The following is a 19,940-nucleotide window of genomic DNA, read 5'->3' on the forward strand; positions in this document are numbered from 1 at the left end:
ATTGTTCCCTCCCCACTCACCAAGGCAGGTGTAGAGAGAGTGTGGTTCCTGGCCTGACTCACAGATAAACCACCTAAAACGAATCTCCATCCCCTCCCCACAGACCCTAAAGTAGGGGCCAGGGATGGAGAGAGAGAATAGGTGTAACTGGAACAAATTCACCTTGCATTTATCACCTGGGTGCTGGTGTTTTTTGGTAACAGCAAACAAGCAAAACCAAAACTATGTTGGCCTGAGCTTGAGACTGCGCCCTATCTGTAAGAATCCTCTAAGAGTCTTAGATTCAGATTTACTCTTTGTCCCCTAACTTGAGTCCACTCTCTGCCCTGAGGCAGTGATTCAAAGACAACTCTCACTATTCCAGGCCTGATACAAAGTGTAAGATGACTGATTCACAGTGTGCTGGGGGAGTTGGCAACTGGCAGGGGAATGACATCTGGGTTTTATCCCAACTCTGACCTAGTTAGCAGGTTGCTTTGGCCGCTGCTTTTAACTTGTCCAGGTCTCAATTTTCTCATCTGTGAGAAAAAGATGATCTGCAGCATCTTTTTAATTCTTCTAATAACAAAACTGGCAGTATTTGCTACCAGTTGCTGAGCTCATATAAAGTACCGATACCAAGCTGGCTACTTTACCAATATTATCTAATGTAATCCTCATAGCAACCCCACAAAAAAGATATCAGTGTTCCCATTTTACAGATGGGAAAACTGAGTGTGCAGGATCCCAGCAAGCAAGTGGTGAAGTAAGGATTTGAACCCAGGTCTGTCAGGCCTTGAACTCAGGTCTGTTCACCTTGAGATCGGGCCTTCAGAGGTAACTCCAAAATTCTTATGACAGAGGAATTGCCTAAGAGGCCTGGATAGTTTGAGAATATAATCTGAGACCTAGAAGTCGGGAGGAGCCTTTGACCACCCCCTGCCATCCTGCTCCCCTTTCCAATTCCCTCAGAAGCCTTCAGAGTAGAATTTCCTCAAGATAAGTTCGCCGGGGCCAATATAAAGTCTCTTTTAGGGTGCTCAACCTCACAGGTCACCAGAAAAATGGAAATTAAAACCACAATGAGGTACATTTCATACCCACTAGAATAGCTGAAATTAAAAAGACTAAATGTTGGAGAGAATGAGGTGCAAATAGTTCCCTCATACTGCTGCCAGGAGCATAAAATGATGCAACCAACTTGGAAAATAATTTGAATGTTTCTTTTAAGTAAAGCAAACAGCTACCCTATGTGCACATCCATTCCTATGAGTACTGTCACTACTACTGGAAGGCCTGCAAATCCCAGACCTGCATATGCAAACCTTCCCCCCACCCCACCCCATCTTCGGAATCAAGGTCTGGTAACTGCCTGCTGGACAACTCCCCCTGAATGGACCAAGGGCACCTCTAACTCACCATGTCCAGAGATGGACACATCCCCACCCTCTCCAAGGCTCCTTCTCCTTTTCTGCCCTGTTGCCCACTTGGGCTGGTGTGCTGGCACTTAGAACAAATCCTTCCCCTTTCCAGCTCTTCTGTGTGTTCCAGAAGGGCTGACGCCAGCTGGCTGCATTTCCCAGGCTCCCTTGTGAACTGGTTCTGGCTACGCTGGAGGGTAGAGGAAAGGAGAAGCAGGGCCTTTCTCTTCCTCCCTTTCTGCTCTGAAACCTCTGGCAGTGGCTCCATCTCCATCCCCAGAGGCCCACAGTGGTTCTAGCCTCCTGTGTGTTCCCTCCCTGGACTCTCTTAAGGCAGCCTCCACCCTCTGTTCCTCCGCCTTAGAGATGGTAACAGCTTCCTGCCATTGCTAGTCTCTGGGTTGTCCACTGTTCTCTGGTTGGCCTCTCAGAGAGTTTCTTCCACTAGGAGGTAACCAATCCCTGCATTAACTCCCTCTGTTTTAAATGCTATGCAGGGAGTGGTCTTGGTGTTCCTGCATAGACCCCAACAGATGCAGTAACCCCAACATCTACTTCCCTGGCCAGCATCCTAGGCTCCTTTATCCTTTACCCCACTTAAATCATCCATCAACAAATTTTGCTGGCTGGCTGGGTAACTCAGTTGGTTAGAGCACAGCTTTATATACCAAGGTCAAGGGCCGGCCCGTGGCTCACTCGGGAGAGTGAGGTGCTGATAACACCAAGGCCACGGGTTCGGATCCCTATATAGGGATGGCCAGTTAGCTCACTGGCTAAGCGTGGTGCTGACAACACCAAGCCAAAGGTTAAGATCCCCTTACCAATCATCTTTTAAAAATAAATAAATAAATAACACCAAGGTCAAGGGTTTGGATCCCTATATCGACCAGCAACAAAAAAAACCCTTTTTTTTTTGCTTGTTTTACCTCTCAAATATTTCTCAAACCATCTCCTCCCCTCCAATTGCATTTCTGATTGTAAATTAATAATTCCCCTTCTGACTCCTACGTTAGTTGTGATTTTGGTTTCCCTGAGCTGCTCTTGCTAGACCTACACAACCCTGACAATTTCCAGTTTCTAGAAACTGCTCAACCCTGGCCTGGTTGAACCCACCAAGGAGAAGTCACATGGTGGGACTCCCAGAGCTACCATTTGGATTTTCTGTCCTCTGTGTACTTTTTCATGGATATATTTGGTGGCTTGGCTAAAAAATTAGCCAATAGGCCTTAAGTCCCTGTGCTGGCCATGGCCACTCACCTGCCTCCTCCTCCCCCTACCATTAAAAAAAAATGTCTCTCTAGAGAAACGAACCCACCATAAATGCCACTGGTGTGCATTGTCCTGTGTGTTTCAGAACAGCTCTCCCCAACTGCTGACACGAGTCCTGCCTGAATCTTCACAGCGGCCGGTCCTCTCCCTCCACGCATCCCTGGCACTCACATATAGCTACCCTGCAGTCAGGCACCTGCCACTAGACGCACAAGGGCCCCATCATAGTCTGTGTTTGCTCCCAGTTGCTCCACCCGGAGCTAGCACAGTGCCTGACCTTTAGTGGGTATTCAATACATACACACTGAATGAATACATTCACACTCACCAGCCCCTCCCATCACTCCGACGCCTCCCTCCATGTCCTGGTCCCAGAGCCTCCTGCAGTCATCCTCCCCCACCCCAGTGCCCGGCAACCTCGGCACTCTTTTGCCTTGATCCACCTCTTCTCTGCACACACACCCCCAAAATATTCATCCTGCTCCTTTCTCCTGAGCAGGACCTGAAGGTTCCTCAGGAAGTGCTTGCTGAGTAGCCCAGATGCTGACACCAAGAGCCTCTTCCCTTCCCAGGGGAAGGTGGTCCCGGGCTTCTGGCACATGAAGTGCACTATTCCCCAAGGGTGACACCCCTTCCTATGACCCTGTGGCACCCAAAACAAACTGACTTGTCCAACAGATGTTTCTGGGTTACTATGCACTGGTGAGCAAATCAATCCTAAACTCTCCCCACAAAGGACTTCAGAGCATGCGGATAATGAACAAACAAATTTGCATAATTATTATTACTGATGATGACCAGGTAAGAGCAGGATGAGCTGAGGGAGAATACCTGGGCCTGGGGGTCTGGGAAAGCCCTTCTGAGGCCGTGACACCTGCGTTGAGGCTGGCAGAAAGAAGAGGAGCCAGCTCTGGAATGGCAAGGGAAGAGAGTTCCAGAAGGAAGGAACGGCGTGAGCAAAGTGCCGAGACAGGACTGGACTTGGCACATACGAGGAATTGGAGGGGAGGCCATTGGGAGGGATGAAGGTGTCTGACCTTCATAGGTGACAGGGCCAGACCATAAGTGAAGCAGCACAAGCCAGAAGCAGGTGAACGTTGAGAGGCAGGCTTGTCTCCACGGGTCCTCTGGCTGCATGGAATTCTCCAGAGTCCCCTGCAAATGTGTAGATGTCTCCTACTTCGTGATTTTCAATGTGATTTGGGCTTGCTTTATTTACTTATTTGTTTGTTTATTTATTTTTGGTGGTTGGCCAGTGTGGGGATCCGAACCCGGGACCTTGGTGATACCGCACTACGCTCTAACCGGCCAGCCCTGCTTTGTTTTTTTTAATGTAACTTCCAGGCATCTTGACCTTGTAATGTTGAATTTACACACTAGGAAGTTTCTTTCCGTGAACACTGTAAATTGCCATGCCGGTCTAACAAAGCGGGTTTGGAATTCCACTTTAGGGAGGTACAGAAAGGATAACTTTAAAACAGACTGACCCTCAGACACAGCTGGTGGGAGTGTAAAACGCAGCCACCGTGGAAAACAGTGTGGCTGTTCCTCAGAAAGCTACACATGGAGCTGCCATGTACATGCGCCCCCAAATGCAAGCAGGAATACACGCAGGTATGTGTACACCCATGTGCACAGCAGCACTGTTCACAGTAGTCAAAAGGTAGAAGCTGCCATCGTCCATGATGGATGGGTGAATACACACAACTGAATAGACATGCAATGGGATATCACTCAGCCACGAGAAGGGAGTGCTGACACACGCTCTAATACAGATGAACCTTGAAGACACTATGCTACGTGAGATAAGCCAGACACAAAAGGACAAATACGTTTTCCTCTCATATGACATATCTAGAACAGGCAAGGGCTGGCTGGTTAGCTCACTTGGTTTGAGCATGGTGTTGGTAACACCAAGGTCAAGGGTTCGGATCCCCTTATCAGCCAGCTGCCAAAATAATAATAATAATAATAAATAGAACAGGCAAATCCATAGAGACAGAAAGTAGATTAGAGGTTACCAGAGGCCAAGAGATTACTGTTTCATGGTTACAGAATTCCTGTTTGGGGTGGTGGAATAGTTTTGGAAATAGTGGTGATGGTCGTAAAAACACTATAAATATAATGAATGCCACTGAATTGTATACTTAAAGTGGTTAAAATGGCAAATTTTGCTATATTGTACCTCAATTTTAAAAATTAATAATGGGATATATTGCCAACCATTGAGCTGTACGCTTTAAATAGGTGAATTCTGTGGTATGTGATTTCTATCTCAGTAAAGGGGTTTACAGAAACAACAGGCTGGCTTCTATGGCACCAAAGATTCGTGCTCCTCCTCTGGGTTCCAGGGAGTGGCTGCTGGTCGGGATACATGTCTCAGCTTCCTTGGCATCTAGTGACTAACTCTCTGCAGTGCATAGGAGGTGAGGTGATAGGTGTCACCCCCAAGCCGAAGACTCTAAGAATCCACTGTGCCCTCCTAGCCTCCTCTTTCTGGCAGATGACAAAGGACTCTGAGGTTCCAGAAGGTGGTGGAGACAGAGAGGAAGGATCCCCGCAGAGCCCATGTGAGGCCACCTCTCTTCTGCATGAGCAAGAAATAAATTCCTTTTGGGTTAGCCCCTGGAATACTGGGTTTATTTCTTTCGGTGGCCAGTGCCACCTTATTTGGCACACCTTCTCTGGCAGATCACGGGAAGGTAGCATGAGGTTTTGGGGCCCTGTGGTCGTGGGGGAGGCTGTGTCCTAGCATTTGGGACCTACTGCAAAGGGGGATTTGATATACCTGATATGGCTGGGGAAGGTGTCCTGCACAGATAGGGTGACAGTGCATCTTAGTTTGCCCAGGATAGTCCTGGTTTACACTTGTTAACCCCACTAATTGTTAATAGCACCCCCTTTCTCTCTTGGAAGTGTCCTGGTTTGGAAGATAAATTATATAGAGAAGAATTTTCCAGATAATTTAATTTTATCTTTTTAAGTTTAGAAAAAACAAACTAAAAGCCAACCAACCAGCCACCACCGAGACTCTTCCTGTAAGCATAAGGCAAGTTTTCACCTGCAGAATGGAACCTGCTTCCACGTGAGCCATGTCTTTGAAAGAGGCTCCTGGTCCTTAGGGGTGCCAGGGAAGGAAAGACAGCAGGAGCGTGTGCTACTGCAACACAGGCCCTGGAGTGTGCTCTGCTTAGGTTCAGGTCCCAGCTCCAGCACTTACTGGCTGGGTAACCGGACAACTCCACTAGCCTCAGTTTCCTTATCTGTCAAATGCGGAAGGTAACAGCACCAACTTCACAGAGTATGCAAGCATTAAATAGGATATAGCGTGTGAGTCCCTGAGCACAGCCCCTAGCTATTATAGAACTGTGACATTTATTAGAATGACGTCCTAAGCAGTTGCCCACGGGAGTTTAGGGCCAGAGTCTCCTGAGCTGGGAGAGACTGTGGAAAGGCAATGGACGGGGTTTGTGTAGAAAAGAGTTGCCATAGTAAGCATGAGACTGCTCTTCCAAGGAAGGGGGAAATCTGGATTTGGGGAGGGTTCCCAACATTCCCTGATAAGAATGGCTCACTGTGCCTCAACTCTTGGTCTATGCTGAGCACTCTTTCGTTGTAGGAGTTTGGAATTTTGCTACATGTTGGGGAGAGGGTGTCTTCGTGACCAGCCCCCAATGAGAACCCCGGGCACTGAAGTCTCTCACGAGCTTCACTGGTTGGCAACAGCTCACATGTTGTCAAATGCATCCCGTGTGACACTCCGGGGAGAGGACTATTAGAATCTGGTTGAAGAGGCTTTGCTTGAAGGGGCAAAGCAAGGCATGTTGATCAGCCTAAAAATAAAAATTGACTTTCAGCTTTCTTTATTTCTAGGTGTAGTAGATTGAATGTCCCCCCAAAACTCACTGAAGCTTGAATTGTGTCCCCCAAGTTTCTGTGACTGCTAAGAGGGTGGGAAATCCTATTATGGTCATTGAAAGGAGGTGCCTTGATTAGGTGATTGTAGGACCCTGCAGTAGTGAATGGATTAAAAATGGTGGTCATGGGCGTCATTCTGAGGGTTTTAAGAAAAGAGGAGAGTCTGTCTCTGCTTCCACCATCCTGCAATGTGAGACCCCTCGGTCACTGTCGCCACCATCAGATGGACTTTGGACTTCCCAGCCTCAGAAACTGCAAGCAATAAATTTCGTTTTCTTTATAAATCTAGTTTTTTGTTATAAGCAACAGAAATGGACTAAGACACTAGGTACGCAGACAGCATCACTTCTGCCCCCCATCTTTAATCCCATCCTCGAGGCCTCTTTAACACTCACCCCTTCTCTGATACTGACCCCACCTTTCTGCAGGCTCTGAGTTGGACTTATTTGTCTCACGTTTTTGTTTTGCTAGTTTAACTGGAAAAGGAATGTTCCTCCCAGTTGTTATGGAATGAAAATGCACAGAATTATTTTGCTTCTGAATGTCTGGGTTTTTTTTTTTTTTCATAATCAATTTGTTTCTTGAAGAAAAGCTGCTATTAGAGCTAAATGCTTCCCTCAAATCAAAGCAGCGCCTTTCACCACAAGATGAGTCACGGCAAGAGATAATAGGGTGAGCCGTGGATCAGCTCAAAGGCTAAAGATAGACCTAGTCATACATGAACCTTAAAATCTTAAAGCAAAACCTATGGTAACAGCAAATCACCAGTAATAAAAGTTGATGCTAATAAAATATCTGTAACCCCACTGTTTTGGTTTGATTTTTCAGTTTTACTTTTTCTGGCAGCTGGCAGGTGTGGGGATCCAAACCCTTTACCTTGCTGTTGGAACACTGCACTCTAACCAACTGAGCTAGCTGGCCAGCCCTTGAATTTTTAGTTAGGTCAGGTAAAAGCATCTATTAATAGGAGGGAAAAGACAGGGATCCTACTGTGTGTTGTAACCAGTCTCGAGTTCTTCCATCAGCTCTGAAGAATTCTACCAGTCCTGTGCCCCCACCCCACCCCCACGTCTCTTCAAGTTTCATCCTGCCGTGTCTGTGGGGCACTCCCTCTGTTGGTGGGTGTTGTGACCTGTGAGCCAGGCTGTCCCCAGCTGTCCCCTTCACTTTTCTTTCACAGAATGAACAAGACTGAGAGGGAAATAATGGTGTCTGGTAGTGTCCCTAACAATCTGCTTATCCCATATGTGAGCCTATAAACTGATTTAAAATTGTTTGCAAAGATTGACAAAACTTGGGGGATTGTTGAAACCAGATCATGAACACATGGCATTTGTTATGCCATTCTCTGCATTTTTGTGTATGTTTGAAAATTTCCAAAATGAGACGTCTTTTTCTTTAAGTCACAAGTGACCTAAATACATAAATGACATGGGTAGCAATCATCTGGCATGTCGTTTGCTAAGATCCCAAGTGTGGCCTGCAGGTTGTGTGGGTACAAATGACAAGTCAGGTCATTTGCACTGGAAGTTTGTGTATTATTATGATTATATGCCACTGAACCGTTTCCCCATATATTTCACCATATAGAAAAAACAATCTAAGTATTTCTGCAGTCATTGGTATTGAATGGATGGTATTTAATGTCTTGCAACGCAGACATTGGTGCAAGCTTGGTTCCTCACAATTCTTCCGGCTGTCCCCGGAATAACAAACTTGCACATGGACCAGGAGGTGAGCAACTGTTCAAATACACCACTAAAGAATTTTCATATGGTGACTTAAATACAAGACTTTTGGTTGAAGTTTCAGTTATGATGGGACCGTCTTTCCCAGCATGAGATGGGGGGAAGGCGGGGAGAGGAAGGAGAAACCTGCAGAACAAGAGACATAAGAGACATACCCAACTGCAGTGTATGGATCTTAAGGAGATCCTGGTTCCAACCAGCAGCCACAAAAGAGCATCTTTGAGTCAACCAGGAATATCAGAACACTCACTAGGTATTTGACATTAGTGAATTCTAAGTATGTTTTTAAGGTGTGATGAAGGTATACCAGAAATGTTTTTAAAGGGGCTGGTCCGTGGCTCACTTGGGAGAGTACGGTGCTGACGACACCAAGGCCACGGGTTCGGCTCCGATATAGGGGTGGCCTGTGGCTCACTTGGGAGAGTGTGGTGCTGACAACACCAAGTCAAGGGTTAAGATCCCCTTAATGGTCATCTTAAAAAAAAAAAAAGAAATGTTTTTAAAATAGTTCTTATTTTCTAGACATAAGTACTGAATTGTTTACAGATGAAACTGTTTACCGCCTGGCATCTTCCCTTCCAAATAATCTCAGGCAAGGAGGTTGGGGGAGAAGATGCGGACGTGGAAGAAAGACTGGCCATGAATTGCTCACATGGAAGCTGCGAGATGGGGGCACAGTCTATTGCACTACATTTGTATATGCTGGAAACACTCCACGATAAAAGCTGGAGGCATGTGCTGAATGAATGAAGGGGACGTGGCTGCATGCTCCTGCCCTACGTTCACTTTCTCTGCCTCGTCTCTGCTGCACCCCACGCTCGCCTCAAAGCACCCAGGAGTCTGTTCTCTTGGGGACAAAGGGTGCCCCCCACACCCCCATTCTTGAGCTAGAAAGCGGCAGTTCTGAAGGTTGGATACAGCCACACAGAGAGCCAGCGTTGTCTTTGATAATACTGTTTATTGTCCATTGCCCGAGCGATCACTCGAGAATGATACAAAAGCATCAGAGACATGCGCAGTCTGCTTGTCGACTATCAACGCCTTTCACGTGTTCCCAGCACAGGAAGGTCTCAGACTTCGTATTCTACATGGCTCCCCCCTCCCCCCCCAAATCCAAACAAAAACAAAATCAACAAAGCTTTAAATTATGGCGGCAAGTCCGATATTTCTTAATACTTATCAAGCAAAGATCTGAAAATAACTACAATGTAAACTTTAAATATTTTGAGTTGCTTGCATGATGAATAGAGGAAGAAAAGCAGTGCTTAGAATATAACACATAAATTAAACAATGCCAAATGGAGATCCTCCTTAAACTATATATATATTGCAATTCTTCACTGTGAGGGCATTTGAGTGGCTTTGTCTCTTGGCTGCCACGGGGCACTTCATCTTGATCTGTTTGCTGTTGTCTGCTCAGCATGATGAGAAACCAGTGTGCATGGATCGAATATAAAGGCCATCTTTTAGAACCAGCCTACTCACAGATCCTTTACTTTGTAATCACTTGAACCAGAGAACGAAAAATTAGAGACAGAAAAAGCAAATGTACTCAAAGAACGGAAGAAAAGATCTGAGGGATCCACCGTCACAGGCTAGCTTCCACGACACTTTCCACACTGGGCCACACGCTTCCATGATGCAGAAAACTTTTTTAAAAGTGCAAGTCTAACACCTACCAAGGGTAATAACACAGCACAGGAATGATTACAGCGGATGTTGAAAACAAACCGAGACATTTTAAAAATCAGCAGAAACAGGAATAAATGTTACATATGGTATCACCATACAGGAAGCAAACGGGGTTGGGGTGTTATATTGATTGGAGGGGTCTGGTGGTGGTATATACTGAAATCACATGGACTGGTCCATTATGACATCTTACCAACTTTATGTCACTCTACAGCATGAAAACGCCCTTGGGGCAGGGGCCGATTCTTGGATATTCCCCCAGTCTGCTCTAGAAAGGGAGGTCATGAAGGTCTCTGCTAACCAGGTCCCAGGCGGGCATGGGGGCTGCATGCCACTCGGGGGTCAGGAGTCTCACAGTAGCTTTGGGGTCACTGCAGAATAGAACAGGCTTAGAAGATGGTGACTTTGGAAGCATTTTGCAGATGGATCACTTGCAGGCTGCCAGACTTCAGTCTCATTGTGTGTGTGTGTGCGTGCGCGTGCATGGATGTGTATGTTTGCGTAATGTGCATGTACGTCCTTGGGACAAGTTCATCTTTACAACACAGGTAGGAAGAAAAAAGATATTACTGTTATTGAAAAAGTTCTGCCTATCAACCCCCATTATGCTGGCATCAGAAAATCATTTTTAGGGAACAAATAGGTTCCCTATGAAGCTTCTTAACTGGGTAGTATTTGTAATATAAGAAATATAAGCAGAGGTTGGTATACCTGCCCCTCAGGTTCACATGTTATCTGAGAAGTCATCTTTAGAAAAACGAGATGTCTCTTAAAGAAGGCCACAATGTCCTGGAGGCCCAGAAAGAAGTGTCACCAATTTACCTACCTCCAAAATTGTTCCCTTCCTAGTTTGGGCTTCTTAATATGCTTTAGCTAACTTCACTTGCAGAAATCCATGTGCAGAACAGTGGTTGTCAGTCTTTGAGGGAGATTACACTAAACCTGTCAGGGCACAACAGGACCCAGCTTTTTATGTTCTCAGGATGTGCAACCAGGGTGCAAAGCCAGTCCCTGCCGCTGGCTGCACACAACCTAGGTAACGCCAAGCCGTGCAACTCAGTCTGGAGGCCTGATGCAGAATGGAAGGAAGCAGGAACAGCGGCGGAAGCTCGAAATGAACTTGAAGGGCAGCAAACACCCCAGCCACCTGCCCTCGGGACAGCAGATTCCCACCAGGGCGTGGGAAATGTGGGGCCGGGGTTGGGGGGAGGGAACGGGACTGAAATGACTTGGCTGGGCTGAACGTGGTTTCTCACTCCCACATCTGCATGGCCCTGGAAGGAAGCTCCCACTGGAATTCTGTAGATTAACAGGATTAATTGGGGCTCCTATAAGACGCCATAGTTCCAGGGCCAGTCCAGGACGTGGGGAGTCACAGGTGCTGGGAGTCCATGGTGGGCACAGGGGAGGTGGGGGGCACCTGTAAGGGGCAGGGATTGCCAACCTTGGGCCAAAGGTATGGCAGCTGCAGAAAACAAGGGACATGCCCCTCTCACGATGAAAGGGACCTGGTAGGCCTGCTACACAGTCTTGCAACGACCCTCGAAAGTTTCTGCAAAATGTACATTTCCAGGCTCTGCCCAAGCCAGGCCAGGAAGACCCCAAAGTTGTGCCTGCTCAGCATTTGTAACCTGGGAGCAAAGTCTGAGTGTCCTACCCCTGCCCACACCAAGGATTGAAGACCGAGACACACAGTGCCCAGGCTGGCAAAGGGAACACGGCATGAGGACCCTGCGCCCACCTCTCCCTCCAGACCCACAACCATGTTTGAAAGGAAAATGGGGGGGTTGGGGGGGTGGGTGCAGAATCACACTAATTTGGACCCACTTGGACGACTGTTTTATTCATGCTGTTTCCAGGAAGGGATGTCAGAGCTGGACCAGTCTCAACCCTTGGAGGCTTTTCGATTGGCCACAGGGTGCTGTCAGCCTGCTTACGGGTCCTCAATGTCGAGAAATTCCTGCTTGGGGGGCGCCGCTCCACGGTACCACGCGCAGGAGCCGTCGCTTCTCTTGATGCAGGCGAAGAACTTGGCCTGGTGACCGTTGATGTTCTTCTCCGTGACCCAGTCCATCCAGAGGCACTCATCCGGGGCGGAGATGTAGCATGGGATCATGGGGCAGCGTGTGATCTAGGAAGGGGCGCATGCAGGTGGGGACTGAGGGGCAGGTGGGGCGGGGCCCCTCAGGGGTATCTCCAGAGCCTCACAGTGTGCCTTCCTGCCACCATTCAAGGACAGCCTTTCCTGAGTCCCATACTCTCCCTAGAGTAGCAGGTGGCCTGCCCGAGGCCTGCTACTGTACCCCCTGCTGCTGTAAGAGCTCCTCCGCTTTGGGACATCTTGTCTACCTTCTCTGAGCATGACCAAAAATGGCTAGCCCTGCCTTCCCTGGGGTATAACAACAACTGCAAAGGGTCTTCAATTTCCTGGAGTCAAATAAAAAGACCTGTGTCTTGCTCCCAAGTACCAGCTCGAAGTTTCGAGGTGACTGGCAGCTACCCCAAGGCTACAATAGAGTGACCCCCTTCGTGGCCCTGTAAAGAGAAAGGATGAACTTGCTTTGATCTCATGTTGGGCACAGAAGAGTTTGGCCTGGTGTACATGTAGCTGGAGACTATGAGTTGGAATTCAGGTTTTGCATGAGTAAGGAATGGGCCAGGTCAGAAGGGAAAGAGGCCCCGCAGATGGCTCTGACCAGCCAATCCCGCAGCCTCACCAGGGGCCACGCTCAGCCTGGAGTCTCCTGGCCTCAGACTCACGTGTGGTAACATGGACAGGCCCCTGGAATATGGCAGTGCTTCCTCTGTGTGTGTGTTGGGGCGGGGACAGGGGGACAGGGGAGGTGCTAGGAAAAGACAGAATCTGAGCCTGGGGTCCTGGAAGAGCTCTCCCCTTCCATGGCCACATCTAGTGTCCGCACTGCTACACCTGTGCCTGGCGCAACCTCTGGGCTGATTGAGAAGGGAGCAGTGTTACTGGTGTTCTCAACACACAAACTCTGTGTGTACACAGACCCATGCGTGGAAATGTCTGGAATGTCGGGAAAAGCGTAGTGCAGGAGGCACTCGTGCACGGGGCACACGAGAGTGTTTGCATTTGTGTGTGTGTAGAAAAATGCTCACAGGGCCGTGTTCTTCCCACACAATTCCTTTTCCTAGGAGGCTTCCCTTCCTAGAAGCTACAGGGCACACAGCGGAATTCGGGTACCTGTCCTCAAATTCCCCTACCTTCCAAATACCCCTGGACAGAGATGTGTCTTAGGGCTCTCCAGGAACTGGGAGCTGAAGGCTCTGCACCCAGCCAGATAGCCTCACTCCTGGGGAGGCCATACCCTCCAGAGCACAGTCCTAAATCAGGACCTGGTAGATGGAGAAGCCCTGGAAAGCCAGGGACCAACCCCCAGCTGTGCACCTGGAGAGCATGGGGGAGGGGGGTGTCCTACTCACCTTGCACTCACAGCCCATCTGGTACCTGTGGTTCAGGCTCTTCTTCTGGGTGGTGCTCAGGGTGTCCCAGGGCACGATGAAGTCACAGAGGGTGATGTGCATCTTGCCATCTCCCTCGGCCTTTCCTGCAAAGAGAAGGGGACCGCCAAGCTCAGGGGGAGGTAGGACTCCTCCTCCTGCCCACCTCCTGCATTTGGATGTGACTCAGGGGCCTCGAGATTTACTTCTAACAGTACCACGGACTGTTTATTCTGGGTTTAATAGTAACGCATGTCCACTGTAGAAAACTTAGAAAATGCAGGAAATTTTAAAAATCCCAGCATTTTCATTTTCTACAGCTAATGTCTTGGTGCATTTTCCCCAGTATTCACTTATGCATGCACATTCACACACAAAAGACCATGCCATGCATTGACTGCACTGTTTCCTTTTTCATTTTTCAGCAAATACTTATTCACAGGCATTTCTCCCATTTGATGCTGAATTCGTGATTCTCCATTTTCCCATTACGAATAGCAAAAACATGGAATTTTTAAAAATGAGAAATCTGCTCTAAATCCCCTTCATCAGGCATGATGAGGGGCTGTTTCTTGTACTTTAAGCTCCTGACTGGGCTCCCTCCCTGCCTTTGCTGAAGACATCACATTGGTGACAGCCTTGGCATTAGCAGGCAGGAGAGAAGGAACAGGAGCATTCTGGGGAACGACAGAACTAACCGACAGCAATGCAGGGCATTTAATACCTCATCACTCCTGCTACGATGGCATCTTGTCAAGAGACATAAATACCCAGGGATGAGCCCCAGGGCCTGGCAGAGACTGGCAGGAGATTCCTCAAAAGGCAGACAGAGCCTCAGGTTGTGCCCTGAGCACCTTTGCTTGACAAAGCTTCAGTGCATCCAACTTAATGATGTCAGGCGCAGCACCGGCCACGGAGAGTACATTGATAGAAATGCAGCTCAAGAGAGTAATCATGCAGCTTGTCAACTGCACCCCATCACAGATAAATGAAACTGCGACCTACTGCCACAGCAAATATGGCTTGGTGTGCCTGAGGTTTTGAGTGGGCACAGGTGACGTCCACGGTGCTGGGCACACTGCATCCATGGGGTTTGAACGGCTGCTCCTCTTACCTTTGGGAGCTCTATGTATCCTTTTATATCTTTAGACTTACATGACATGTCAGGTGGAAGAAGGACCAGGAAGCAGGATTACTACAGTAGCATTTATTCTGAATCCTAAAACTAAAAAAAGTGTTCGGGTGGCTTTAAACACTTATAAGGCTCCGTCCTCCAAACTCCTATGGCAACTTCTACTAAATCACTGACTAGCATCAGTCTCTCACTCTATACTGTTATTTGCCTTTCTTAGGCATCTTGCTCCTGAGCCAGACCATAAGCATGAAGGGTGAGAGTTGTTCCTTAATTCTTCTGTATCTGCAGTTTCCTGCACATAGTAATTGCTCAATAAAAATTTGCTGATGGTGCTCACAGGTGCTTGTTCTAACAGTTTGCTTCATATTCTGCCTTTTTCTGCTATCTTTGCTTCTGGCCTTTCACCCCTGATTCACCCATACAAGGTGAAGGCAGGAATTGGAGACGAAACACAAACTGTATCTTTTCAGCAGGCCTCGTCACTGGGCTAGCATGAGCGTTGGATATGTTACGTATAAACACCGTTGCACCATCTCAGAGTGTCAAAAGACGACCCCCTTCAGTACGATTAGGACTTGCCTGGGCATACATGCTGTGAGCATCTGTTGCAACTTTCTACTTATGTCTGTCGTGGAAGAAAGCAAAGCCTGAGTCTTGGATACAGGAAAGCAGGAATTAATTCAGATTTGTAAATAAGGGTTGTATGTTTACTTTTCCTTTTGCTGAATAAGACTTAGAAGAAAATTACAGGGCTGATTCTGTAAGAGTTCCTGCACATGAGTCTCCTGGTGCCCAACTCAACATGTGAAGCTGAGTCACCAGCCCAACAGGAGGTGGGCAGCCTCGGGCCCTGCGGTCACTCACGGGGCCACGGCCAGTGCTGGCTGAGTAGTTTACTGTGCCTCGTGACTTCTGCTTAGCTTCTGGCTAGAGGGCCCATCCTGACTCCCAGAGAATTGGATGTAGCTTCTGTGCCTCACCAAGTAAACGACATCTGCAATCATCTGACCGAGCCTGGGAAAGAAGTCGGATTGGAGAGGTTCCTCTGGCAATGGGGTAAGTCAGCCACTGTAACCACTATGACCTCACCCTCACTCCCTCCCAAGGAGAGAAGGAGGAAGTCATGCACCCTCCCTGGTGGAGGCAGTCTCAAAGCTGAGCTGTCCCAAAGGGGAGCAATCAGAGGGGGGACACAACTGGCTGTCCCAAACACATTTCTTTCTCAAACTCTTCCAATGACAGCTTTCTACTGTGGATCCTTCCACCAATCAAGGGAGTAATGACCTTCCAGCAGCACCTTCTCATTTATCCTGGTGCACGGTTAGCCCAATTCTTCCAGACCTCAAGAACAATTCTTTACCAGCTCATCAGCTTTTCATCTGGTGCTGGGCTCCAAGCTCATGTCACCGCCACCGCTAATTTAAGAAAAAAACGATTAGCTACCCCCAGGTAATCCCTGACCAAGGTGCCCAGCATCTCTGGACCTTCCACTTTCAGCCTCGTGGCAACCTCATGGGGCTGGTACTGTAGTCATCGTCCCCAGTCCACTAGGCATGGGAGGCACAGGCAGGAAAAGCCACTTGGCTAAGGACACTAGCTGGGCAGATACCAGAGCATGTGTTCAAACTCAAGCAGGTGTGTTTTGAGAGCCTCTGCGTGGGCATCTGGCTGGACAGCTTTCCATCTTTTCATTCCACTTGTCTTCTTTACATAAGAAACCGTTACCACTTGGCACCTTGAATTCTGTGTCTTCATCATCAAAACCTCTCAGTGCTTCGAGACACTAAGTAGTGTCTCAGTTGTAAAGTTAATGGAAACATTAACAATATTAAAACACATCAAATCCCATTGAGAAGAGTATCACATTTCTTGAAAATTTGAAAATGTGAGCACATAAAAAGGAAGGAAATTCTGACACATGCGACAGCAGGGATGAATCTCGAGGACGTTATGCCGAGCGAAACAAGTAGTCACAAGGAATTAGGATTCCACTTGTATGCGGCACCTAGAACAGGTGAATTCATAGAGACGGAAAGTAGAAAGGGGGTTGCCGGGGGCCGGGGGAGCAAAGTAATGAGGAATTATTGGTTAATGAGGACAGAATTTCAGTTTGGGATGATGAAAAAGTTCTGGAAATAGTAACAGTTACCTAACGCTGTGAATGTACTGAATGCCAACGAATTACATACTTTAAGATGGCTACGATGATAAATTTTATGTTATATATATTTTACTACATTTTAAAGAAAAACTATGCAATACATTTGGAAGTGCCTTTTACTCATCTTATGCTCCACGGCCAGTTAGGAATCTAAAATGTGCCCCATGTGACTTGCTTGCTTTCAGTGGTAAATTAAGTCTAAGATGACAGGTGCACAGTTATTTTGTGACCATCTTCAAATGTTTTTAATGTTTATCATATGTGGAGCTAGAGTTTGGATATGTCAAGTTTTATCAAGCTTATAAAACGTGTTGCAGTTACTTATATAATTGTCTTCTAGCTCAATCGGACTGCGAACAATTTAATAGACCTATGTGCACAGGACACATACATATTACATGTTAAATAACTTTCAAAGGCAAAAAGTGAGTCTTGTGTTTCAGCGTGAAAGAAAACGTCAGTGTTAACATACAGCAATTGGAAGCATTTATGTTTATTGATGCACAACATTTCATTTGGACACAGAAGCCTCTTACTTTCAGGAAAGGGGCTGAACAAAATAGATTTTCCTACCACATCCTCCAAATAAATTGCTTTTGTTTTTGGCAGCTGGCCGGTATGGGGAACCAAACCCTTGACCTTGGTGTTACAAGGCCACTCTCTAACCAACCAAGCTAATCGGCTGGCCACAGTTTTTAAATTTTTTTTTCTTTTTCTTTTTTCCAAAGTAAATAAAACAAAGTAGCAACCAGCAAATAATCACCATGAAGCCACCACGTGCATGCTCTGCTCTCAGCCCCTGTTCTGGAACCGAGCCCTCTAAGATGCCCTGCGGTTTCCTCAGGCTCTTCAGGGTAAGTAGAATAGGGGCAGGAGCTCGAGCCACATACTTAGCAGAGCCACTGCATGTCAGGGCTCTGACTGCTGGACATAATCCAGTTCATGGGTTGTCCCGCCCTGGGACCCACCCCAACGGCCCTGCAGTCTGAACCTTCCATATCATGGAATAGAGGGCTGTGCCAAGGTCCTTAGGATCTCCAGGTGAGAGGCAGGTCTGTCTGACTGCAAAGGGCCCCAAGAGATGAAGATAAGGTCCAGGGGATGGCTGTGCAAAAGAGGTGGCTGTCCCCAGCTGCTGAGGTACAGCCCTTCCAAGTGTGGGCTGACCAGCTGTTTAGCACGTCTGGAATGAAGGTGTGTCTTTGGCTCAGGGAAAGGAATGGCTCTGGTTAGACACTGGCTCTCAGCCCTGGCTGCACCCTGGACACTCCTACAAGCTTTAAAAACACTGATGTCCAGACCCCACCCCCACAGATTCCACTGGAATTGGTCGGGGGTGCAGCCTGCGAGTTTGACAAGCTCCCCAGCAAATCCCACTGTGCAGCGTTAGTTGAGGACCACTGGGTTAGATGTCGGGGCAGTGAGAATTCTGAACCCTCAGCCGAAGGAATGGAGCAGCAGAATGTGCTGTGAGAAGCCTAGACCCTGCAGTCAGAAAGACTAGGGTCGGAATCGTGGCTGAGCACCTCCTGGAGGAGTTGCCCAGCGGAGCTGTGCTGAGGAAGGCCAACCACCGGCTCTCCTGTGAGGAGAAGCTCCAGCTGGAGCATTTGCCCATTTCTGTGGTGGAAATGCTCCACCTTGGCCAGTTCCGAGCTGCCAACATCACATCCACCAGCTCATAAAACTGAAAATTTAACAATGGGCTCTAGCAAGCTGGTGCAACTGGGCCCCAGCGCACACCACGGACCAGGGGCAAACTGCTCTGACTCGGTTTTCCCCATCTGTAAAATGGGGACCATAATAGCGCCTTTATCACAGGGAGGTTGTGAGGAGTAAAAGGAATCCAAGCAAAAAGCATTTGGAAAACATCTGCCTTGGCAGTGCCCCGTAAAAGGGAAGTCCTGTTTCTATTCACAGGAAGGTGGGGAGGCCTACTGGGGAAGGCTTTAAGATGTACAAAGCCCCAGCATGGGTGCAGATTCAACTGGGTATGTCTGGAAGCAGGCGTTGGCCCAGACCAAGGTCACTTAACCACCCAAGGGTCTACCTGTCAATGGACCCCTGTCCTCCTCTCCTTAATAAGAGCTGCGGGGGCACTGCAGTTTGGCCAGACGGCCCCTAGAGGGCAGTGTGAGGAGACTGAGCTGGGAGCACTGAGGCTGTCATTTTAACCAGTGGTTCCTTATGGACTAGGGAACTAGGACAAAAAGAGGACGCAGTAAAAAGAAGGCCATTGATTTATTAGGGAAATTCACTCCCGGGCCGGCCCGTGGCTCACTCGGGAGAGTGCGGTGCTGAGAACACCAAGGCCCCGGGTTCGGATCCCATATACGGATGGCCGGTTCGCTCACTGGCTGAGCGTGGTGCTCACAACACCAAGTCAAGGGTTAAGATCCCCTTACCGGTCATCTTTTTAAAATAAAAAAAAAAAAAAAAAAAAAAAAAAAGAAATTCACTCCCTGTACCATGGGAGGTTTTGTCTTCTTTCTCTTCTCTCCAGATCTTATCTTTATGATCATAAAAGTATTTGATGTCATTAATTTCTACAGCAAACACAGGAACGTATTAAGGAGACGTGGCGGATTCTAGCATGCTGACGGATTTCCTTCCAGGCTCTGTTCTATGCACGTACTAAGGCAGCCCCCGAATGTCACGCTGGACACCTGCACCATGCACCGCCGTGTGCACTATGCATCCCCCAACCCTTTTGCTTTCTCTGTGTCATTATGGTTGCATTACTTAGCTTGCAAGACCTCTGCACCCCTTATCCCCCTTCCCATTTGATTTCATTTTCCTTATTGTAAAAATAATAGATGCTGGGACTGTAAAATGGTATAACCACTTTGGAAAATGGTCTGGCAGCTCCTCAAAGCATTAAACCAAGAGTCACCATAGGTCCCTGCAACACCATTCCTAAGAACATACTGGAGAGAAATAAAAACATGCCCATGCAAAAACTCATGCATGAATATTCATAGTAGCATGAGTCACAACAGCCAAAAGGCAGAACAAACCCACGTGCACATCAAATGACGAATGCATAAACAAAATGTGGGCACACAATGGAACATCATTCATTCATGAAAACAAATGGAGCTCTGATACACGGCAAAACACAGATGAACCCTGAAGACATTAAACTGAGTGAA

At 47.7% G+C, this 19,940-nt stretch overlaps 1 protein-coding gene and 1 non-coding gene across 2 annotated transcripts in view; one reads left to right on the forward strand and one right to left on the reverse strand.

Moving 5' to 3' along the window:
- The first annotated feature begins 4,541 nt into the window (after positions 1–4,541).
- Positions 4,542–4,616, forward strand: TRNAT-GGU (transfer RNA threonine (anticodon GGU)). Its single transcript has one exon. It is a non-coding gene; the product is annotated as a tRNA-Thr (tRNA).
- A 4,657-nt stretch (positions 4,617–9,273) lies between these two features.
- The window catches only part of TIMP2 (TIMP metallopeptidase inhibitor 2), a 52,883-nt gene continuing 42,216 nt past the window's right edge, over positions 9,274–19,940 (reverse strand). The window contains exons 4-5 of the mRNA XM_063081042.1: positions 13,475–13,599; positions 9,274–12,158 (exon numbers count right to left, since the gene is read on the reverse strand). Of these exons, the coding sequence (XP_062937112.1) occupies positions 11,961–12,158; positions 13,475–13,599 (323 nt within the window). The 3' untranslated portion in view covers positions 9,274–11,960. The remainder of the gene's footprint in view (positions 12,159–13,474; positions 13,600–19,940) is intronic.

Source organism: Cynocephalus volans, chromosome 16, assembly GCF_027409185.1.
Source record: "Cynocephalus volans isolate mCynVol1 chromosome 16, mCynVol1.pri, whole genome shotgun sequence".
Taxonomy (NCBI): Eukaryota; Metazoa; Chordata; class Mammalia; order Dermoptera; family Cynocephalidae; genus Cynocephalus; species Cynocephalus volans.